The sequence below is a fragment of the Pseudochaenichthys georgianus genome, chromosome 17 (genome assembly GCF_902827115.2).
Source record: "Pseudochaenichthys georgianus chromosome 17, fPseGeo1.2, whole genome shotgun sequence".
NCBI classification, from domain to species: Eukaryota; Metazoa; Chordata; class Actinopteri; order Perciformes; family Channichthyidae; genus Pseudochaenichthys; species Pseudochaenichthys georgianus.
Genome location: NC_047519.1, coordinates 2,443,153 through 2,468,319, shown reverse-complemented (window position 1 = coordinate 2,468,319; position 25,167 = coordinate 2,443,153). Strand labels below are relative to the sequence as shown.

The 25,167-nt window shown below is 42.2% G+C and overlaps 1 protein-coding gene and 1 long non-coding RNA gene across 2 annotated transcripts; both read left to right on the top strand.

The window, feature by feature from the left end:
* Positions 1–11,103: 11,103 nt before the first annotated feature.
* On the top strand, positions 11,104–12,330 carry LOC139435610 (uncharacterized). The gene is made up of 2 exons (XR_011644836.1): positions 11,104–11,148; positions 11,459–12,330. It is a non-coding gene; the product is annotated as an uncharacterized lncRNA (long non-coding RNA).
* Positions 12,331–21,242: 8,912 nt separating this feature from the next.
* On the top strand, positions 21,243–24,754 carry LOC117461997 (homeobox protein engrailed-2b-like). Its single transcript, XM_034104019.2, has 2 exons — positions 21,243–22,048; positions 23,864–24,754. Exons 1-2 carry the CDS (start codon positions 21,580–21,582, stop codon positions 24,178–24,180), a joined length of 786 nt encoding a protein of 261 aa, XP_033959910.1. The 5' UTR covers positions 21,243–21,579; the 3' UTR covers positions 24,181–24,754.
* Positions 24,755–25,167: the final 413 nt, after the last annotated feature.

Genomic DNA, 25,167 nt, shown 5'->3' with positions numbered 1-25,167 from the left:
AATAAGAGCCGTGTGTGTTCAGCGCTCTGCTTCCACTCCCTGCACTGCAGCCGTGCCTGCAGTCCCGCCCCCTCTCAAGCACGCTCTACGTGCCTCCCCTCTCTCGTGCACGCGCTAGCTGCCAGAGCATGTGAGAAAACGAGAAGCATGGCTGCAAGTGGGAGATGGGTCTGTCTGCAGACCGCAGCAAGGAGGCGTTTCCTATAGGGGCGTTTCCTAACTTTTTTTATCCAGCTGCTTTTATAAATCCTTGCAGAAGAAGTCATTGTTCTAGTGATGGGAATTCCGGCTCTTCTTGCTGAGCCGGATCATTTCAATAGAGTCTGTCTGCAGACCGCAGCAAGGAGGCGTTTCCTATAGGGGCGTTTCCTATAGGGGCGTTTCCTATAGTGAACGACGGGAGCCGGCTCTCGCCCGCGAACGAGACGTTTTTTGTTTTTGCGGAGGGATCTAGATCAGCATGAAGGCACATTATGCAATGTGCAATGTGGACATTATCCCGCTTATTACACATGGCCACATTCTCAACAAAGTAACGACATGACTCCCAATAATAATTGAAATGCTTTTATGGATTTAGAAAAAGATTTTATTGATTTAAAAAATAGTTTTCTGTATTGATTTAAATTGACATGCATCCGCTAAGAAAAGTAGTCCGTTGTTACTGTTTGAACTAACGTAACAACGGCAGGAACTGCTTCTATAGTGTTTATGAGGAGCTTTTTGATTACAGATTTGAAAACATCGTTGCTTGCTTTAAAAGTAGCACAATTCATTATGTCAAACCTTGAAAGATATCCCTGCCCTATGTCTGGACCGCTGCGTAAAAAGGAGGGTTTCTGATTACTTCTCTTCCTACTTTTTGTCCCCCTCTTCTCCCCGCTGCAGCCTAGCAGTTGATCTCAAAGCACGCTCCCCTCTCCTGCAGGGAGAAAAACTATATTTATATACTTTATATAGGTTGATACAGTAGCCCCTTTTTTTAAATAGTTTTTATAGGTGTTGCCATCTGTTTTGTGTAGCGTGGTTCTACAAGCAAGTCAATGCATTAATTGGGTGGTATCAGAGAGTTACACGGGTCTGTAAATGCAATGAAAACAATTGGCCACAGCAAATAATTTATATTAAACATGTAATTTTTACTTTTAAATACTTTAGTACAAAGGATGTCTTGAATAATTTAAGTGATATATGTGTACACATATAAATCATTAGTCAAAACAGCGCTACATTTGATTTAATTAAAAGGTATAATATGTGGTAAACTGAAGAGCCCTTTGGGAGCCGAAAGAGCCGGCTCTTCTTGGTGAGCCAAATGATCCGGCTCAGCAAGAAGAGCCGGAATTCCCATCACTAGAACAATGACTTCTTCTGCGAGGATTTATAAAAGCAGCTGGATAAAAAAAGTTAGGAAACGCCCCTATAGGAAACGCCCTTATAGGAAACGCCCCTATAGGAAACGCCCCTATAGGAAACGCCTCCTTGCTGCGGTCTGCAGACAGACCCATCGATCATTTGGCTCACCAAGAACATTTGGTGCATTTTCAAGCTGCTGCAGCTTGTGGAATCCAGCTTGTTCAAACCTCTCTATGAATTGAGTATTCACTGTGTCCAAGGCATTATAGAATTGGACTCTGTACAAGGACTGGGCATCGGGATGGATATGGGCTGCAGCCTGACCCGTGTAACGCTTTGTAGGTTTGCGGACATGAGGGATCTGAATTGGTTGTAGGTCCAACTTTGTTGACACAGCAGTTGCTTTCGAGAACAATACATCCAAATGCTCCTCCGTTCGTTTGACCTGCATGCTTGTTTTGACATGGTCTACAGCCTCCAACATGCCTGAAACGGTCTGTTTCCTAAGCTGCAGGGAGGTGTTCAGGCACTCCAAATCCCCCATCAGGTCTTCAGCCATTAAAAGGCCGAGCACAGTGTTCCCTTTAAGAAATGTTCCATGAAGACCATTGGCCTTGGCTGAAGTTTCAGGTGAGCTGCATGATGCCATTTCTTCAAGGGCCATCAGCACTGACTCATACTGCTTGAGAACTGAGCGGATGGCAGGGGTACGTACAGTCCACCTGGTGGGATAGAGAGGCTTCAATGAGGTGAAAGTTGAACCATGCTCTGATTTTGCGATATTCTGGAAAATCAACTTGAACTTGCCAGATTGATTAAAGAAGCCCCCCAATTCATGGACCAGACCCATTGCATCTCTTACTAGTGGAGAGGCTCCACAGGCAGCCTGCGTAATTAAGTTCACGCAGTGGGGACCACAGTGACAATACACAGCCAGCGGTTGTTCTTTCCTTAAAATGGCTTGTACTCCCTGCAATCGTCCAGCCATGTTTGCGGCACCATCATAAGTTTGTCCTCGGAGTTGAGACAGAGGAAGCTGTAGGCGCGTCATCACATCACATGCCATCTTGGCTATATTTTGCCCTGTTGTTGATGACACTTGGTAGATTCCCAGGAATTCTTCCTTTGGTTGTAGATCTGCATCTACAGAGCGCACACATATTGACTCCTGCTCAACTCCTGATATATCTTGGGTGCCATCAATGATAATTGCGAACTGGACCACTGGCATTGATGTTATTTCCGACACAATTTCTTTGACGATTGTATTGGCCATCACCTTCAACAGTTCGTTCTGCAATTCCGGACTGATGAAATCGAGGGGACCTTTTAGCCAGGAGGTCAGCTCTGCATCGCCCGTTGCCTTGTACTTTAGAAGCTGGCTTAGATTCCCACTCTCCTTCTGATCACCTCGAAAAGCTAGACCTTGCCGCGCCAAGTACCTCACACCCTCAACAATCTTCATCAGATTTCTTCTTGCTTGTTCCTGCCGTCTTTCAAGCTCACGTGAAAGTTGCACATTAACAGGCTCTGGCTCCTGAATCCTAGTCATCACAGATAATTTGTGACACTGGCTGTGTTTATGCACACTAAATTTCTCCAGTGCCTTCTTCCAATTGTTAAAACCAGTCTTGACAAACGCTGAATCTGCTTTTGACGCAAGCTTAGACTTTTGTGCTGCAAAGTATTTAGCACAATAGAAACAGAGGACCCCTTTTACAGAGGGGCTGTAATGGAGCCATGTATGATCTTCAAACCACTTCTCTTGAAAGTAGAGTATTCTATTTGATAGGGTTTGACTGGGTATGACTTTCACATTTGGATGATTTGGGCAAAGTCCAAGCTCCTCCCCTTCCTTTCCTGTACCTTCATTTTCGCCTGCCTGGCTGCTCTCTCTCTCATTGTCAAACTCACTCTCCCTGCTTGATGGTATTATCTGAAATACATATGAGGATGATCTCATTTTAAATTAACATTAACATTAGACTGCTATGTTGTCATTATTCTGTCTTAACCATCAATATAGCTCCTTTCTGACTTACCTCCATGTCACCAGCGCACACTCTCCATGTCTGGTCGCCATGCTCACATTCTCTCTCTCTCTTTACTCTGAACACACCAGAGTGAACATGGAAGAAATATCAGTAAACTATTGACTAGAAAGACTGTTGATACACATTATACATATGGGGGGGGACAGGAGTCTGTACATTAAAGTGGACCTATCATGCTATATTTGAATAATATAGTGTAGGACCATACCTATATAAGGCATATTTATACTTTTTTTTTCTCAAATTACCAAACAGATCATGCATTTTAGCCATTCCTCATTTCGCTCAAATTAACACTGAGCCTGACATTTTGGATTCAGTGAGAACAGCACCATCTTTTGGCCTTTTAAATGTACTACAGCTTCTACAGCTTCTCCAGCGCTTTAGAACGGCAAAGCACGTGGCTGTCTTCTCCTGATTGGTGGAGTTGGCCCAATAGCCGTAGCGCCACCGTCCTGACATCAGGACAGTGCTCAATCTGGATCCGTTTTTTTCAGATCCGTTGTTGCAACCCCTTTTTTAGAGATTTGGGCACAGAGGAAAATAGAGAGGGTTGTGTTTTCTGACTCTTGGTGAGTTCCCTGATGCACCGGGGACACATATTCATGTTTAAAAGACGTACAAAGGTGCATTTTGCATGATAGGTCCCCTTTAACATTAGACTGCTATGTTGTCATTATTCTGTCTTAACCATCAATATAGCTCCTTTCTGACTTACCTCCATGTCACCAGCACACACTCTCCCTGTCTGGTCGCCATGCTCACATTCTCTCTCTCCCTCTCTCTCTTTACTCTGAACACACCAGAGTGAACATGGAAGAAATATTATCAGTAAACAAGCTATCTGACTGGAAACAATACTCACTTTCTCACTGCTCTTAACTTACTTTTTTTCTTTTCTGAGGCTGCCCAAAAAACTGTCTAATGTCACTGCCACCCTTCCTCTTGCTCATGCTTACAGCTTGACCTCTGCGATCTGCAGTTGCTGATGTGATGAATACGGGTCAGCAGCGCTGGATATAAGATCATTAAACATGTTTATTAGCAATTCTGAGCGTTCTAAACCCAGCACAAGCTATGATGCACACTGCAAACCTCCTGCGTGTGAGTATCTTTTAAATGCTTCTGACGATTACTATTACATCTGAAATACTATTTCATAATAATTGTAGAATATTTATTATTTAATTAATTCTGGCACCTTTGGTATTCCATAGGTGTCTCACATCACAGTTTTAAATCTTTCCACACCCTACAAATTACAAAATAAAATAGAAAAAATCCACATGAATAAATATCTATTGGATTACATCCAAAACGACACCGTCATTTTCCACATAGCTGACACTAGCCCGCCAAACCCTGGCTAACAACTGAAACCAGCTAGCCCACAGCTAGTTAGCTACTATTCCTGAAAAGTTCGGTTTTAACATCAGAACTACAAGTTACTTACACAAAGAAGCTAAACGGAGGGTTCATTAACATTACCATTACGAAATAAAATAATATAGATTACTTTAGGGCTAACTAGAAAAGATACCAGAACTGATGGAGGGCAAATTAAAACATGACTGACCTGCTTGGAGCATCAAGCTAACTGAAGGTGGACGCAGACGTGCAACAGGGAAATACACCCCCGGGTACAAAATAAGGAACCAATTTACATATGAAAAGAAATATCATTTTGGTGAAGTTCACAATAACAGAAAATATAGATTTTCAAGTATACAAATAACCAAAATAAAGAAGTTATAGAATAGCAATTTTATTTTAATTTTAAAAATCAAAACATTTAAACTTTTTTTTTTGTTGCTATTTATTGGGGGGGACATTTGGAGTGTATCTGAATATTGGGGGGGATGTGTCCCCCCCAATGTATATGGTGAATACGGCCCTGTATATATATATATATATATATATATATAGCAGCGAATGTATTGCAATGATGTTAATTATATTGATATATTGCACATGAACACATCTGGTACCTACACCGGCATACATAAACCATGTGACCGGCTGGCGGCGACATCAAAGAGTGTCGTAACTCTTATCTCTCCATGGCTCTGGGGTTTCCCATTAAAGTACCGGGCGCTACAGTGGAATTTTCTACTGCAACACTCCCCACACGCATATACACAGTGTGACAGTTACAATGAAGGCTCGATAATCAGCTCACGGCATATAGGTGTAAGCAGGGGTAAAGTCAGGGGCGGACTGGGACTACAAATCAGCCCGGGACTCTCGACCGGCCAACTTCGGTACCGCCGGCCCACCGGGGTACCGCAAGTAAATACCGCTAGTAAATTGTCGACGGGGGGGGTGCTAGTGACTTACCGCAGAGGTAGACATTAAGGGTAAAATGCCACTGGCCCTCTGTTCATATTTGGTTTATTAAAATAATGATATTGTGGTCATTGTTAAAACATGTCTGCTATTTTTATGAGTATTATTATTTGTATAATGCGCTTTCTGCCTTCCTGTCATTAGGAGTTAGACATGTAATGGCTATGTAATTGATTTGATTAGAACCTTCATTATCCTAAACTGCTGAGACATTTCGCCAATACCTTTACATTTTCTACTCTTCACTTACTTGTCAGCATAGGTCGGCATTGATGTACAGAGCCGACAGAAGACCTTGTTTATATTGGCATCATATTGAGAGGTGACGCGTCCTGAAACCAGGAAGTAAGCTGCTGGTTCCCTCGACAAAAAGCCATGTGATTTCTCCACAGGGTTTTGGAAAATAGCTGGAAAGGTCTGTGGAAAACAAACCTGTTTGATAAATGCACGTTTTGTTCAGCCGGATAATCTCCACATGTCTACCATACTTTTATAATTTCCGAATCATAAATCTAATCGATAGATTATAAAAGGGTTTTAGGACGCGTGACCGCACCACTCTATAGAAGCCAACTCCATCGATCAAGCTGAAACTTTCTCTCCCTCTTCTTCTCATGCTCCCTGTCACTCTCCTTTAACTCCTCCGGTGACTTTCTTTTATTTGAAGATTGTTTTTTTCCCAGCGCTTGGCCGGTTACCGCTGGTATTAAAAACATTTTGGCGAATGGTTAGGTGGCGCGATAGTCTGTAGTGAAGGAGCGCGCCACAGGAGCCTGCTCGCGCTGCGCTCCGCAGCAAACAGCTGTTTGCTTTTCACCCAACAACGACAACCGACTGACGGAACGCTATGTTGTAGCATTGATAAACGAAACAATTTAACTAAATTGCTAGTCAAAATACCGATACCACAGGACAATTTTTTTAAAGCAATATTTTTAGTGGCCCGAGCGGGCAAGTGGAAAGTACGTTATGCTGGCCCGGGGTGTCTTAATAGTGCTTCCGGGCCAGCGGGCCATTTATAATGTCGAGCCCTGCCGGTTACCGGCCGGCCCACATCGTCCGACCGGCCCACTTCAATACCGGCCCATCGGGATTCGTCCCGAACGTCCCGATGGCCAGTCCGCCCCTGGGTAAAGTGCTATTTTTATAGGTGGTGTGTGGACCTAACATAGGGGGGATCCGGTGGCAAGCTCCCCCGGGAAGATTTATTTTTAAATATTGAAGTTAAAAGCATCAATCTGGTGCACTTTGAGAGCAAAATGAAGAGATCTATGGATACATCTCTCAACACCCATATGAAAAAAAACAGATTTACTTTTTCTTTATGGATATTTTACAAATCACCCTTTTAAACTTTATTCTTTTTTCATATAGTATTTCATACCTGTTTTTCATTTATTCTCTTGTTTTTTTATAACTATAATGATCATATAAACGTGTGCCTCGGAAATAATTGTTTAGATCAAAACGTTTGAGACCCACTGATATAACCAGAGTTGGGTGTAACGCGTTACAAAGTAACGCGATACTGTAATAATATTACTTTGTCGGTAACGGAGTAGTGTAACGCGTTACTTTTATAATTCAGTAATCACACTACAGTTACTAACATTGCCCCGACACGCGTTACTTCGTTACTTTCTAAAATCAGTCATAATCAAACCTCAACAAACACCGGCAAAGAACACATGCTAAGGTGAAGCTAACGCACATAGCTGTTGTTTATTTATATCACATACGTAGTCTGTTCTTCTTCTCTGTTTTCCGGTTGTTGCCTGTTTTGAATGACGAATACACACTACCGCCGCCTGCTGGTAAGGAGAGTTATTGCCACTCACGCATGCGCAGTTCGTACGTGCTCGGCTGAAGTCTTTGCGGTGTGCTCCAGTCTGGCTCCAGTGCAACACATGGCCAACACGCAGGAGAACACGCTGACGCAACAGCGTGAGCAGAGATAGACTGCGCAAAATATACAGATAGCAGGAGACAGAGGACAGCCACGGTCAGATAGCAGGGGACAGAGGACAGCCACGGTCAGATAGCAGGAGACAGAGAACAGCCACGGTCAGATATGAAAACATTCAGGATCTGGATCAGTCTTATGCGACAATGGAAACCGAACTAAAGAGAACATTTGAAACTTTAGCAGTCTGCGTGATCTGCCTGCAGGGAGGGGCGGGCCGGCCCTGTGAGTAAAGTAACGAGTAAAGTAACGAATTACTTTATGTAGAGAGTAACGAAGTAGTGTAATATATTACTTTTTTTTAAAGTAATATGTAATATGTAATATATAACTTTTTTTTAAAGTAATATGTAATATGTAATATATTACTTTTTTTTAAAGTAATATGTAATATATTACTTTTTTTTAATAACGACCCCATCTCTGGATATAACTTAGATTAAAGTTAACTATCTAAACCAGGGGTCGGCAACCCCGTAACCAGTGGCACACTAGGAATAAGTGGAATAATTGTGCAAAACAGCTGTGTGTTGAACTTTCCTGTCGGCTCCAAGACCAGAGTCGAGGAGGGCAGAAGCAACAAGCTTCAGGTTCAATAACCCACTCTAGCTTAAATGACTGGAGAGAGGCGAGCTCTTCTTGGGAGGCCGTTGCATTTATTTAGCTGTTCTTCTGTTTCACAAAATACATCACAGACATCTGTTTTTCTGCTGCCTCGTTTCACTTCCAGAAACATACACACGCTCTCTCACTGTCGCTCTGCCATCCACACACACACACACACACACACACACACACACACACACACACACACACACACACACACACACACACACACACACACACACACACACACACACACACACACACACACACACACACACACGCACACGCACGCACGCACACACGCACGCACGCGCACACACACACACACGTACACACACATGCACAAGCCACACCCCCCTCTCTCTCTCTTAAAGGGACAGCGATCTCATCTCACTCTGCATGACCCTAATATCATAACATGTGTGTTCTGGAGAATCACAGAACGGACGATCGTCCTTATTATTATTATGCCGTTTAAACCAATTATTTAAATTTGTTTGTTAAATTCGGCATCATGTAAGTTGCGCTGACAGGTCCACACACTGCTTCCCCGCAGCGAGGCTCCCCCCTCATTACTGCAGGAAGACAGATGAAGAGGGAAACAACTGGAGAAAGTGACAGCCCTGAGCTCCAGGCCGGAGAGGAAGTAAAGATTGACAGCTGTTGTTGCATTTCTTCTAAAGAGCTGCTCTGGGATCTGCTGATCTGGGCTCTGCTGATCTGGGCATGTTGATCTGGGCCTGCTGATCTGGGTTCTTGTGCTGATCTGGGTTCTGCTGCTCTGGGATCTGCTGATATGGGATCTGCTGATCTGGGCTCTGCTGATCTGGGTTCTGCTGATCTGGGTTCTGCTGATCTGGGCTCAGATCTTCTCGGGATGATCTGCTGGTCACAGGTCAGCCGGCTTCTTCATGTCCCTTTGCCGATAGAGCCAGAATGTGTCCCTGCACTAATTCCCTCCATGCATACACAGGCAGACAGAGTGGAAGAGGAAGTGTCCCATAACCTCCGGGGCCCCCTCGCCCCCCCTCGGGGAGGTTTTGTAATGCGGACAGGAAGCTGATGGTCCCAGCTTTGTCTCTCGGCTCATCTCACATCTGGGCACCACAACACAATGTGGAGACAGCAGCATTCAGAGGCACAAAGCATGCACTCCCCCCCCCCCCCCTCACTGCACATTCAGGCTGTGATATGGAAATGGAAATTGTTATTAGAGATATGTCGAGGACAACCTGATCTCACCAGAATGCGTGACTCCACCACGACTTCTTAACACCACAATGCGTGGTGGAGTCACGAACTTTGTTACATGTACGTGTCGGCACCACGCAAACAACCCCAATGTAAAGTGAATGAGGCTCCTTTGTCGTGGTGCACACACGCATTTCTACAACATCCCGCAGTGAGCTTGTATTCTATAAAACGTTTTTTAAATCTACTTTATAGCTTGTAGTAACTCACGGGAGGCTTCTTTCATATTATTTGTATTCATAATAATTTGTATTTTTCGTCAGAATGTAAACATTACATTAGTTACGAATTGTTGTTCTCAAAAAACAGTGCGTTGTGTGTAATGCAACTGTGATTTTTATTAAATTAGTTAGTTTTTAAGGAAGGCCAGAGCTTCAGCTGTGTCAAATAGATTGTTCCCTTTAGTTAACGTTATTTAAAAGATAATGATCATGTCCCCTGTATTGTATTACGAGCGTCCATTCCCATTGGATAACGGAGAATTTTACACCCGGAAGTAAGTATTCTCCTTACTGTCGATGTATTTTACAATGATATCTGCACTACTCATCGACTAAAAAACACCAGATTATCCTTGTTAATTACACAACATTGATTGGTTTGAATTGTGTACAATGCTTTTGTATTTTCCCCCTTCGATTCGGAGAAACACATATTTTCTCTGAGTTTTAGGATAGCCGAAGACACTACACTACCCAGAATCCTCAGCGTTTTATAGAATAAAAGCTCACTGCGGGACGTTGTAGAAATGCGTGTGTGCACCACGACAAAGGAGCCTCATTCACTTTACATTGGGGTTGTTTGCGTGGTGCCGACACGTACATGTAACAAAGTTCGTGACTCCACCACGCATTGTGGTGTTAAGAAGTCGTGGTGGAGTCACGCATTCTGGTGAGATCAGGTTGGTCGAGGATGATAAGGCTCTGCAGGTCAGGACCATAGACTGTATATATAAATGGACGTAGGGTCCGTGACGTCACCCATAGGATTCTGCAGAGTTGCCGTGAAGCCCTTAGTAGGCGGAGTTGGCCACTAACGGCTCGACAGTGACGTCAGAGTCTACCTCCCGCCTTCTCCCGCCTGCTCCAAATAAGGGCATAGAGGCGGTGCTGAGGCGGTGCTGAGGCGGGACAGAGCGGGACCTGCTGCCACCGAGCGTGACGTTCCAGACCTAGCTCAGGCTAAGAAGCTAAGCTAACATGCTCTTAGTATTAAGCTAACAACACAGTCTATGCTAACAACCCAGCTTGCGGTCACTGCTCCTCGTTCCCGGCATATTCTGAAGGTAAGATACCCTGTAACTTTACAAAACTTGTCCTTTTGATTTAAATGTTCTTGAACCTACACTATACAATTGTTTTTTAAGTGCTTCACCGTTTTTCAAATATAAATGCCATTTGTAACTAAACTTTGTAAACTAGCAGAGATATGGCTTGCGTGAATTAAATGTAATTAATGAAATATGACTGTAGAAAAAGAAAGATGCTTTTATATTGATTAAACCATTTTTATTTATTTCAGCATTAAGAAAAGAGAAGATGGCAACCTCCTCCACGCCAAACTGCACAACCTGTAAGTTGATGGTCCTGGCTTACTTTACATGACTTCAGATGGTTGACATTACACACAAACATACTATAACATATATGTATATACATGTGTGCACAATTGTAGATAAACAGCACACAGTATATATATATATATATATATATAAACTGTGTGCTGTTAATCTGTTTTTTGAGGTTTTGCTCTCTTGTTACTTTTAACCATACAGGTGTGATTTCATAGTTATGTTGTATGTTATTGTCAAAGGAACAAAATGAGCAACCCTTTATACTTAATACTGAAGCATTTGTTACTCTCGTTTATTTTCCTCCCATAGTGACTGTATGGATAATCGGAGACAGCTATGTCCGGCGTGGAGCCCAGAGAGCTACAGAGACCATCGGCAGCAACCTTGGCCTCGACCTGAGGGTGTGCTGGTTCGGTTGGGGTGGACTGCGCTGGAGAGGTGTCCTCCCTTTCTTTTCCTACTCCCTGCGAGGAAGAGCAGTCCCGGATGTCCTCCTCATCCACTGTGGCGGCAATGACTTGGGGGATGTGCCCAGTGTTCAGTTGCTGAACCAGCTGAAGGAGGACCTGGACCAGTTTCACCATCGGCACCCTGGCATGAAGATCATGCTCTCCCAGAGGCGCCGGTGGAGGGCTGGTGCAAATCCTGTCAAAATTGACAAAGCCTGGAAGTTTGTTAACAGTGTTATGGCTACTTTTGTTCACAGCCTAAATGGTGTCATTGTTGACCACTCCAACATTAGACATGACAGTCCTGGGCGCTTTTTGCGAGATGGAGTTCATTTCACCCCGAGGGGAAATGATATTTTTTTAAAGTCACTAGCCACTTGCCTGAAAGACCACCTCCAAAGACTGTGAACTGCTAAAATGTCAGTATCACTATCTTTGGCCTTTAGAGTATGTATTCTAAGGCCCTTGCTAAGCCCAGACTGTCATGGCTAATGTTGAGTTAGATATTACATCTGTAGCCATAACACTGTTAACAGGCTCTTCCTCTTCCCCACATCCCACCCCCCCTCTTCCCCCAATGGACTCTGTAGCTCTCCAGGCCCATGCTGGGCATGGCTGTCTGTCAAACCTTTTATTTTGTATTTGTTATGATGTTTTTTGTTATTTTATTTGTTAAAATAATTCTGTATTTATGTAAATATTGAAAATAAATTACATTCATATTTTCACTTCTTTTGTCTACTGCTTACTGAAAATGTTAGCTATCACATCCAAATGGGACTATCAAATGAAAGGATAAGCTTACCATACAATACAGAAAACATTACACGTTAAGGCTCAAATCTTTTCCCAAGCAGTCTGAAAAGAGTCCCAAGTTTAAAAACACAACATCTTGACAATGAATACTACGCTGTCATGTATCAGTGACAATGCAAACAACAGGAAGGTCTCCCCTAGTCCCATGTATGTTGGCATCAATGTCATAAGCATACCATAGAATGTAATTATGAAGTGAAATACCCACAATCCCTACAGGGTCGCAACGTCACAGAAGATAATACCTTTTAGAGAGTTTTGAAATTGTTCAGCATGCAGATAAATATTTGTTTTACAATAGAAACATTTTTCTCCATAAATGTTCCCACATGTTGTGAGCATCAACTTTAAGTCTTTTGTCAACAAATAAAAAACATCTTAATTTCCTTTAGGACAACATTTTGTTTATAACACCACTACATTAACAATAAGCATAGGAAAATGATAAATGTCAACATTTAAGATTGTGCTTTTACTCTTTATTTAATCAGATCTATTTCACATTGAAAATGTGATAAATACACATAGAAAGTTACATCTTGCATTTTATGAAAAGTAAAGGTTTCGAATCATTGTATGACTTAAGTACACTAGAAAATAAATTAAAGATGTGCAACAACTGTATCAGTAATTAAAATGATATAACTTATGTACAGGGTTGGGAGGGCTACTTGCCAAAAACACAACCAGTAACTTCATGTGAGTATCAAGATATAAAAGTAATGTAACCTGATAACTTTCTTTTTGTTTTGGATTACCTCAATATCAAATGCAATACAAATAAACACAGGAGAGAAGAAATATTAATATGATTTTTTTACTTAAATGTATAATATAATACCATAAAGCAGATTCAGGCAGTAGGTGTACAGATTCACAATTAAAGTATTATCCTCCAGAACAGTACGGCTTCCAGAGAAGAGATACCATTTGATCATTTTACAACAAACACTATATGCTCTTTTTAGGTTTTGAATAAGATTGTAATCCTGAGTTTCCCTATTATTAAAAAAAGTCAAACTAATCCGATTACATCTTTTCCTATGTATCTAAGGATTAGACTTTCCTTTTTCTCTATACGATCTTGATTCGTGTTAGATGTAATCCATTACTGCCCAAGCCAATACAAGTCATCACTTTTGGAAAATGGTCTCAAGTTATAAATGATGCCTTCAATGTCTTTCACGTGGAGAAGACATCCCATTGGCCGAGGCGTTGCAACTTCCCTCAAGCGTCCTACATGAAAGAAAGATCACATGTTAGAAATGTGTGCACAAACTATTCAGTATGACCCGTCTTAGTTTAAAGCCCAAGTGTGAGAGTGAACAGAGGCGGAGTTCCGTTGTTGGCTGCTGCGTCCCAAACCAACATCCTCCTCACAAGCATTGGCTGTTGGAACGTCATTACGCTCCACATGTGGAACAACAAAGGCTTCTTCAGGCGTGCCTTGTATCATAATGATATTGCTCTGATCAGCAGCAAGACTGTTTTCACCACTACCATGGTCGACATCTGCAACCTCCTCCTCCTTGCTGTTAACAGTCGAACTAGGAGTGTCACTTACCTCGTCATTGTTACTCACCCTGCTTTTCCATCTAGGCCAGTGTTTCTCAAACTTTTTCATACCAAGGACCACTTAACCAATAAAAAAACACTCGTGGACCACCTAACTCCACAAATATAAAAAAACAATTACAAATCACCTGGAAATGGTACAAACAGGTGGCAACATGTGTGACGAAGGTGTTGCACTGGGATATCTCATGCAATCGTAAGTGAAACGTAAGCTTGCTCCATTGCGGAGATATTCCCACGAGAGTGCGGAAAACTTAAATGTATTTATTTATTTATTTCAAATGTGAAATGTTACCAATATACTCATGGACCACTAGGGGGCGCTCACGGACCACCAGTGGTCCGCGGACCACAGTTTGAGAAGCACTGTTCTAGGCTGTTGTTCTTTGGTGAAATACAAAATGGTGGGCACTGCAGTGTTTTTCAGGCATCTCCTTCCCTAATAAAAATAATAAACAAAAACACATCAAATAACTTTGTGAGGTCTGTAGATATTCAACTTTCTTTTGAATAATGTTGTTTTAAATTTAAGAGTGCATTGTAAAAGACAATAGAGGGCCAACATGTTAACTATGCAGTAAATCCATTCTACAATGACGTGTTTCCAAGATTCAGATTCAAAGGATTTATGTCATAGCACATAGGCTACAGTGTAGGAATGGCAATGAAAATCATCTGTCCCGAGCTCCTCCAACAATGCAACATAGTTATATAAGACATAAAACAATAAAAGAAATTCAAAATTAAATTAAGAATAATAAATTAGTGCAGGCAGAAATCTATATACACGTAAATATAATAAGACATAATGTAAGAACAGAATGTAAAGATAAATATTGTATGGTAAAATGAAATGAAATCATGTTTTTTTTTTACAGTGATAGCTGTTAAGATAAATAAGTTATAAGATGACAACAGATGAATGAATGTTGCTATTAAAATAATGTAAAAAAAGGTAATATAATTCATCTGTTTTTAACATAGAATATGTGGGGGGGGAATGGCAATTCTCTATCTATGATAAAGAGTCTTTGCATAAATTGAAGAGAAATGTGATGGTTTGCAAAAAAATTCGATTTTTATGTTTCTTTACTTAACTGGCAAAATCTTAATTTGGCCTTTAATCAAAAGAACATTACTCATCACTGATGTGCAAGCTGTGCCATAACAATTATTTAGCATTGTATGATGTATAACATGTATTTAATTAGTAACAACAATTTACACTCACAAATGGAACCAAGTTATTATTTTTTTCAAAGGATCTGTACCCATGAGTCCGTGCTGAAGGGATGACTCTCAAAGTGTTGCACAGGCGAGAAGAAACGTTGGGGGTCCATTTATTCCTCCGGATGTTCAGCACCCACTGGATACATGAAAACCGACCCAAAGACAACAGGAGGGTTAATGCCATATTCACTTAATAACGCATGAACAACTTTTACAAATATTTCTATATAGTCTGTGTTGGTAAATGTAATCTAGGTTGCACATTTCCTGCTGAAATACATGCATGAGCCTACCAAGTTACTTTTATCAAAACCCACGCACTTTGGTTTCGATAAAACAGTGTAGTTCCACTATATAAACGTTACATTCATAATCAAACGAGACAATACGCAAGATAAATAGCTATTTGTTGTTATTCTTAATGCTTGTCATTCACACGTTAAGAAAATAAAATAAGTACCGATACATAGCAGAACAATTGTGGCGATGTTCAGCTTAATAAGCCTTGTTCAACATCATTTCTTTAGCTAATACTATAGCAGGCTGCAGGCGAACCAAGTCCGCGTTTCGCTGCATTCCTTGATCTCCAGTTATAAGGCCGGGCTCCGCCGCTGGCCGAAGCTAACGGAGCCGCAAAGGGCTAGCTACGGCTCCGGTTAGCTTCGGCGGCGGACTCCGGCGGCCACCACTGGGATAATTGTGTCCCCTTTTAACATTTGCTCCCATTTAGCATTATGGGCGTCATAGCCATAGACTATAAAAGTCTTACCCAAGGCTGAATCATAAACTAAACTGTATATATATATATATACACATGTATAAAGGGTTACGTCCTTAGCTGGCTAATAAGCTACATAACAAGCTAAGCTAACAAGCACACAAACACCTGGGGTTAACATGTATAATATTATCATTTTACTCACCGAAAAAAGCTGAAAGTAGACTTCTTGGAAGTTCTGTTAGTACATTCAAGCGCACAGCACGACATCTTAATTGTCTGGTATTTGTAACAATATTCCCACAATCACCACGAACACGGCTAAAGCTAAAGGGCCAAGTACAGTAACTACGACTAACTAACGTTGTAGCCTCTATGGTTGTAGCCTAGCAGAGTGGACAAGTTGCTGTTAGCTGACAGTGAGGCATGTACGTGTCCATCAACGCCTAATTTATGCAAAAACTTTAAGACCTAATATAAATAAAAGGGTCGTGTTAGAAAACAATTCACTCACAGATCCATAATCATGAAGGTGGAATCTAACTATATCGATAATAAAAATGTATGGAGCCAGGCAGGCCCGGACTGGCCATCGGGAGGACCGGGAGGTTTCCCGATGGCCTGGCCTGTTAAGTGGCCTGCTGGCCTGAGGATTTTTTTTTTTAAATGTAGGCCTATGTATTGTGAACGCAATGCTGCGCAAATGTGGGTCTGACTCTGCCTCACAGAGGGTAACTGGCTGTCTACATGATGTGGCCTGCCGACATGGCCACTTTCATACGGATCATACACTAATGCCCTCGATTGGTCTCTGTGTGTCATTCAAGCTGGGGAGGGTGTGTATGTGGCGCGAGCGAGCGAGAGAGAAAGCGCGAGCACCGGTTACGTGTATTGTTGTTGTTAGCATCTGGTGCTAGCTAGCGGCGCTAACGGATATAATGAGCTGTCAACAAGGTGGAGGAGAGTCCTCTCCTGTCAGACTGAGAGACTGATAACTACAGCTCAGGTGAGGTAAAGGACTCTGAGTGTTTAGATAGTTAACTTAGTCTAAGTTCTCTGTGGGTCTCAAACGGTTTGGTCACCATTTATGTAAACACATATTTACATTTGAGGGGGGAGCGATTAGTAAAATATGCATGAATAATAATAAAAAATGTTAACGAGGTGAAAAAAGGCAAGATACACTTTAAAAACTTGTTGAGAGCTAAAACTAGTCTTTGCTGCTGCTTCAAAGAGGAGCAGGGGGAGAGGGGGAGACAGGAGAGGCTGGTTCAGGAGCACAGACACACTCACAACTATAAATGAACCAAAAACAAATAAACAAGTTTCAATGTTTTTTCATATTGGATATGGTATGGTATTGGTGATGGCCATGTTCTTATGATTATTTAAATGTATACAGTTCTGTTTTATATGGAGTCTCTTTGTTTCCCCCTCAAAATGCACCAGATTGATGCATTTAAGTCCAACATTAAAAAAAAAAAATATGTTCACATGGATAGGTTCCTAAATAGATGTGCACATTTTTTTTAAATAGTAACCCATGTCCATATGTTTATTCTGGGGTAGTAGATTTCAAGTTTAGGGCTATCACTATGGGCAGCAATGCTGTAAATATTGACAAATAAATCCAGGAAAATGGTACAAAAGAAAACTGGTAGTGGCCTGGCAGGGTGTATAATTCCCGGCTTGATTTATTGTCCCAGTCCGGCCCTGGAGCCAGGGGTAGAAACATGTTTTTTTCTGCTGTAAAGTTGGGCATTTTAACATGGGGATCTATGGAAATTGCTCCTTTCTGCAGCCGTCGCCTATCGGCCAATATATGAACTGCAGTGTGTGGCACTTCCGTATTGGCTTCCCGGCTCTTCCCCAGAGTTTGCCGCTACTGTATATATAAAGGTCAGAACCTGTGTTCTCACTACTGTAGCGTTAAAAGTCTGCACTCATCTGACATTTCTCTCCATCCTTCTGCCTGTATACTTATGTTCTTCAGAAATTCTCTGATATGTTAGTCATGATGAACTGTTTTTTTAATAAATACTGATATGTGGGTCAATTTGAAAGTTCAAATCTGGTATGAAAGGATTCTCTCAGCGACACAGGATCAGACAGAAGCAGCACGTGTTCCTTTACTGTCTGGTTCTAATGCTCTTGCATCCTTCCATTAATTTAATAATGGAAGGGTATACCATGCAGTAGCCTATGTATAGCATTATCAAAACTAGTGCATAACACGTATAACACTTATTAAAGCTGAAATCATAAACTGAAATCATTAACGTCAGTTTATGTGCAACACCTTTCTAAAAAAGCCTTAAAGTCCTCAGGTATTCACAGGCTGCATGACTTAGATTAAGAGTCGGCTGTGTAATACGCAGCGCGGCCGGACAGTGAAGGCAACACTCCGGTTCCCGTCACAAACAATTGAGAGAACCAGGAGAATCTCAGAACGCAGCGCAACTCTCCGTCTTCCTCTATTATTAATGATTTCAATTTTTTCAGATCATTCTCCTTCAGTCAGGATTAGCACAGAGACCGCTCTTTTAAGTGAATACAATACACCATAACGGTCCTGATATCTCTTACGTTTCCAATCAACATCATGTGCAATATTGTATACATTAAATAACAATACGTTACTATTAAGATTGCGTAGGCCTAGTAATAGTAGCCTACATAGGTACACACGGAAATCGAACAGGAGAGCGGCATATAGAGAGCGGGTTGTGTCCCTCATGTTTTACGCGTACCGCATGTCTGTAATAAATACTCATAACTGTGTCACCCCTGAACTCTCTGTGTAACAGTTGGAAGTGCAATATTAAGAAAAATACTACTTAAGTGTTTTGATGGATTTGGTTTTCTTAATCTCGTTTTTGTCATAGATGTATGTCCTTTGTTTAAATTGGAAATTAGGCACATTTGTGACATTTTCATCCGCGTTTCTGTTTTTTGTTGAAGGTTCAATCAAATGAACGAACACTTTGTAAATGAGCTCTTCAACAGCACATGTTGTTATCTGTTACAACTCATCGAACAAATGGGGTTTTTTAAAAGGACGGTTGAGTGAAATATATCCCCATGGTCAGCGGCTTTCAATTAGGGTTACAAAATAAATCATTAAGCTTTCTTTAGCAATTTAATTTGAGCCCTCATCTAAGTTCACCTGCAGTGCTAGTATTTTAGAGATTGTGATTCTGAATAACGGCAGAGACCCCGCGAGGCCCCCCAACACCGCGCTGTCAGGAAACAGAGGTTTTAGTAATTGGTCATTTGGCAGAATCAATATGACATATTTCTCCTTATATGATTATTCTTCCTTCATGCATGCGATCATTATTCCTGAACTCTCTCGGCCTCATAAAAACATCAACTCTAAACTGCATTGTCATTTTTGACTATTTACATTTTGAGACTTTTAACTTTAAAAAAATATTTCAGAGTCCGATATGAATAATACATATTAGTATAATTGTTTTTATTTCCCATTTATTACCTTCAGTCGCCACCAATACAGTCATATTTTTTTATGCATACGAACGTGAAACAGAAGTGTTTTTTTAACGATGTAGCCTAAAAAGAGAGAGAGTGTGTGTGTGTGTGTGTGTGTGTGTGTGTGTGTGTGTGTGTGTGTGTGTGCGTGCGTGTGTGTGTGTGTGTGTGTGTGTGTGTGTGTGTGTGTGTGTGTGTGAGCGGGCGACTCATTTCACGCGGGTGTGAGCGAACTGAAGCGAAATCCTGTTCGCCTGATCCAAAGACAAAATGATTTATTGGCCCATGCTTGCACGCGACGAATAGAAAGTCCTCAGATTATACTTTATATCGTTTATTATTATATAATCTATATAATTATACTGCAGTGTAACAATACTCAGTTACAAGGAACAGTCCTGCATTCCTAATTGTATTTAAGTTAAGGTATGGCTACTAGCATCAAAATATACTTGATCCATAATGGCACATTTAAGCACCATGTAAATGGTTGTGATCATCACTTTAATGGTGCACTTGGTTTTAGTTGGATTTATTTGTCTCACTTTATATAGTAGTTTAATCTATAATAGTATATAATAATGTAGTTGTTGATTCAGTAAAGCTAAGTAAATAAGTGATTGAGTAAAAGGTACAACATTTGCCTACAAAATATATTGAGTAAAAGTATAAAGTATCATACTTTCCACTACTGCATAGACCTAAGAAACAAACACATGGGTTGGAGCAGGCTTGTTGTTATATTTTAAATGAACCAGAAGAGGAAAATACCCCATCTCACAGTTCTATAGGAACGTTGCCCTAAGGCTACATACCCCCGCCGAGCCCCCCAGCGGACAGGCTGTTATCAGCGCCCTACAGAATGACAACCCACACAGTCTGCAGGACACTGCTCCACCATAACCAACGCATGGTGCTTTGGCCCAGGTGCTATGATCTCCAGATGGACTTGAACACTCCTGGAAGCAGGCTGGTTATTGGTCCACAGGTCCAATGATGGAGTGCAGGCAGAGCATGCACCTGCTGTAAATATGAGAGGAATGAATTCAGACTTTTACACATGTTCAGCTCCATGTAATATTATTCAGCTGTATTTCAATTAAAGATGCAAAGCCTTCATTGTCCAAGGTGCAGCATGCAATGCAGATCTGATGTCCCAGGATCGACCTGCAGTGAAACATGCAACAAACTAAAGACTTCAAAACAAACATGGAAAACTTGAAATGAAGTAGTGCTAGACAATAGTGCAAGTGACACAATGTGCACGTAATACAAAAATAAGCTACATTGAAAAGAGAATAAGATAAAAACTGAATGTAAAATGTTAAATAATGTACAGTGTAAAATACAATCTGTAAAATACAACTGGTTCTTTTAGGCTACCAATGCAATGGTGTCCATCCCACAAACACCGGCGCCCAGCAGCTGATGTGTTGCTGGGACAGTGTGGACCCATCTTATAAGACACGCTGATAGGCTATCACTCAAAGCTGGGCTGATCACTGTTTTCCGTTAGGAGCTACATTAACCATAACACTAAAATCCTTTAAATGTTTAAATAATTAGGCTACACATTTCCGCTGTAACCTGAATGCATCATAAACCATTATTCTCCGTCTCCAGGGAATTCCGGGAAGATCACATGACACCAATTTTGCACCTCTATTGGTCCGAGGCACGTGTCTAGGAGAGCCGGAGTACAACGTCATCACAACCTCATCAGCCAATCAGAAATGAAAACCAAATTCCGTAGTGAAAGTATTTGAGCGGCGTCTTTATCAGAGCACTTTAGTCCTGCTAGAAGCATCAAAACTAGTGTGCAGGGACTGCAAAGAAATTCTTTTTTTCCCCACCACTTTTACGATTTTGAAGTAAATAAAAATATGGCATCAAGTCCTGGCATGAGGCTTTTTATTAGAAGCTGAGCATGCCTTTATTCTGTCCTTATTCTAAGCGGCGCGTCAGCAAAAACAAAAGAAAGTATTGTGCCAAAAAAAGGAACTAGTCCAGGTTCTTCAAGGTTTGGTGTTCCGGTCAAAAAAGGGTATCATTAATCATCGAAAATAAAGTGAAGCGGACCACAGCACATAGGAGTTACTTTGTGTTGAGGGCCCAGAGGCAGAGGCTGAGGGGGATCCGGATCCATCACTATGGAAGGAAAGGCTCGCAGAGACCCGCAGCGCCCACAGGACTCCGGCCAGGAGTCCAACCGGGCCATCCTGCCCCTCCTGCAGCCACCTGTCCAGCAGCAGGCCCACAGGGTCACCAACTTCTATATAGACAACATCTTAAGACCGGACTTCGGACGAAAGAGGAAGGACGGGACTCTGGTCCGGGATGGGGGCAGTCTGGCAGTGATCCTCCGCAGAGAGGAGCAGACAGGGAGGAAGTCGAGAACTGGAAATGCGCAGCAGCGCGGAGCGGGAGGCGAGGAGGAGCAGGACGAGACGGGAGAATCCGACCAGCAGGACCCGGACACTGTGGCCGAAAGGCCGGAGCTGAGAGCCGGGGAGGAGGCGATCGAGGGCCGGGGGGAGGCCAGCTCGGCCCCCGCCTCCAAGCCGATGCTGTGGCCGGCCTGGGTTTATTGTACCCGCTACTCAGACCGCCCGTCAGCAGGTTGGTGGAAATATCGCTGGTCCACTTTTCGTTAAATTAAAATAACTGAAATAAATTAAAGGAATGTTTAAGGTCCGTTCAACTGAAAACAGATAGGCCTACATGTTTTTCAGAGAATAAATACTCCCAGGATATCTTTATCCGGTTTCAAAGCTCTCGAGGATAGCACTTCTTAGAGAAAGAGAATGTCATTTTATTCTCTGAGCTTTGCGACCCCCAACCTTATCTTTTATTGCACCATCATATAATCATCTTATTATTTAATCATTTCAATAATAAAAAACCGAGCCGAGACCTATTTAAATAAAACAAACTACTCTAAACGCAAATGAGAAAGTCTCGGATGGGAATGTTTGCTTTAAAATCACCTTCAAGTTGACAACACGACTTAATGTTTCAGCAAGCGACATGAAAACGAAGTTATAGTTAAATACAAGTCGAAAGTTAAGTTACAATATGGAGAAGCGAACTAAAACCAAGTTTAACGCCATTGTTCATCAGTCTTCTTTGTTGATATACCATTAGCATATTTTTTTTGACAATGGCGGGGTCTAAAAAGTGAGGGCCGTGTGTCCCAAAAGAGAAAGATTCGATGTGAAATGCTGAATAAAACTTCAAAGCCCTTTAACCCGCCAACGAAATAAACAAGTCATTTTTTATAGCGTTTCTATTTTACGAACATCCTCGAAGTGAAGCGGTGACCTCTGTCTCTGCGCCGCCGGGGGGGCTCGGACCGCTTTAACACACATGTTGTATCATGTTGTATCATGTTGTATCATGTTGTATCATGTTTTATCATGAACACAGTATGGCTGCTCGCAGTGTTATGTTCTGAGTGGACGCATGGTGCACTTGGACTTTCCTTTGTCGTGATTTATATGCAACTGATTAATAATGTTCAAAACTAGAAACCCAGCAGAGGAAGGGGATTTGCGATCTGTTGGAGGGGCGGGAGGAAAAAGCCCAAAACGAAGCGAAAACCGTGAGAATGATAGTTTGTGTTGTTGTATGGAAACTCAAAAAAAGTTCCATCGAGGTCCAGGCCCGACATATGGAAGTGACCACAAAGAGGCAGGGAGCTGCATGGGTAGGACTATTACACTGTGGGAATTAGTGAGAAAGGTTTTATAAATTGATTAAAGATGTAGCTTGGTGTCCCTGTTGTTTCACCTATTACAACTGTTGGATGGTAAAATATGTAGGCCTAGCTCTTCTTTATTTTACGCACCGAGGCCCAGGCAGAATGTTCCTTCTCTTTATTTCCGCTTTGCCTTTATCGTGAAATGTCAGAATATTATATTAGTAACGAAAAGAGATATGGCTAATTTTAGGAAAGTACTTTTTTTTTAAATGGAGTTCCTATGGTAACAGGGAGAGAAAGAGGCGCCTAACTCCCCATCCTCCATCCTAACCCCACCCCCATCTGCACGTCCTCCCTCCTCCCTGAGCCACATGATAACAGACCATATTCCCCCTTACAGCTGTGATTAAATGTGTCTGTGGATTTTTTATTTATTTAAATTACACTTAAAAGCGAGTATTTTCCCCAAAGCGTGTAGTTCCTTATGACCCAAAGTCACCATTCCGTTCCAAACAAAGGTAGGCCTAATATATATGCTACATTCAAATAGTTGGTTTAATAGCAGGGACTTAATAATACTGAACATGTTTCTCCACCTGCTGAGAGCCTTTCTCTCAGGGTGGTGCAGGGACGCGTTCATGGAGCACTCTGTTTTCACGGGACCAGCTCACACTTTAATAAAACACCTGTGATTTTTAAATATGAAAAATATTAACTGAACTTTACACCTCAAGGGCCCAGATCCCGCAAACCAAAGAAGGCCCTGACCCCCAGCCCGGAGGACAAGCGACCCCGCACGGCCTTCACGGCGGAGCAGCTGCAGCGGCTGAAGACGGAGTTCCAGGGGAACCGGTACCTGACGGAGCAGCGGCGGCAGGCCCTGGCCGGGGAGCTGGGCCTCAACGAGTCCCAGATCAAGATCTGGTTCCAGAACAAACGGGCCAAAATCAAGAAAGCCACCGGGAATAAAAACGCTCTGGCGCTGCACCTCATGGCGCAGGGACTGTACAACCACGCCGGGGCCAAGGAGGACAAGTCGGACAGCGACTAGAGGAGACCCGGGGACCATGCCATAAAATCACTCCAGTACCAGCATTCATATTTAAACTCAGCCAGAGACTGTGTGTGTGTGTGTGTGTGCGTGTGTGTGTGTGTGTGTGTGTGTGTGTGTGTGTGTGTGTGTGTGTGTGTGTGTGTGTGAAGGGATGCTCATTAATGACGATGTCCAAAATGTCCAAAAACTCCAAAGTGGTGGTGCGTTCGTGTTGCGCCCAAGAGTCAAAACAAACAAACCAATTTCTACGATGTAACGTCCAATAAAGAAGAGCCATGCTGCCGGTGCACTGCTAACTCCATCCCGCCGTTAGTGGCCGGGAAATGGCTCTGGGTCTGGTCTGAAACCAAACCCCTGGAGGGAAGGGAGGCCTGTCGGCTGCCAATAGCAAACCCTGTCACCTGAAGGTATAACCTGTCCCAGGTGAGGCAGTCAAGGTTATGTATTTTTGGGATAACATATGCGTTTTGAAATCATTTTGATTGGGCTACTAAAAAAAGTATTATCATAATTATTCATATTGTTACTCGGATGTTTCTTTTTAGAGTGAAATTCCGGTCACATTATCTCAGAGAAGTCTCTTGTATTTCCATCTATAACAGGAATATGTTGACATGAAGGGGTGCGGGGTGGGGGTCTGCTCCGGGGTCCAAACACGGCCCAAAGGTGGACAGCCCCAATCGATCAGGGTCAAATATGGACATGAAATCGTGGCCTGACGTCACATTAACTGTATTAGCGAGAAGTCAGCCAATAAGAGCTGAGAACCCGAACTGGAGGCCGACAGAGGCGGATGGACGCGCCATCCCGCGCAGCCTGTGTGCGTGTGCGGTGGCTGAGGAACGTTTTGTATTGATTATCAAAATCTTTATGCTGAAATCCAAAGATTGTGTCTCCTGCAGCATGGAGACTGTGAGGGTACTTTGTGTTGTGTTTTCTCTTTCGCTGTTTCCTTTTCTCTCTGTGTGTGTGTGTGTGTGTGTG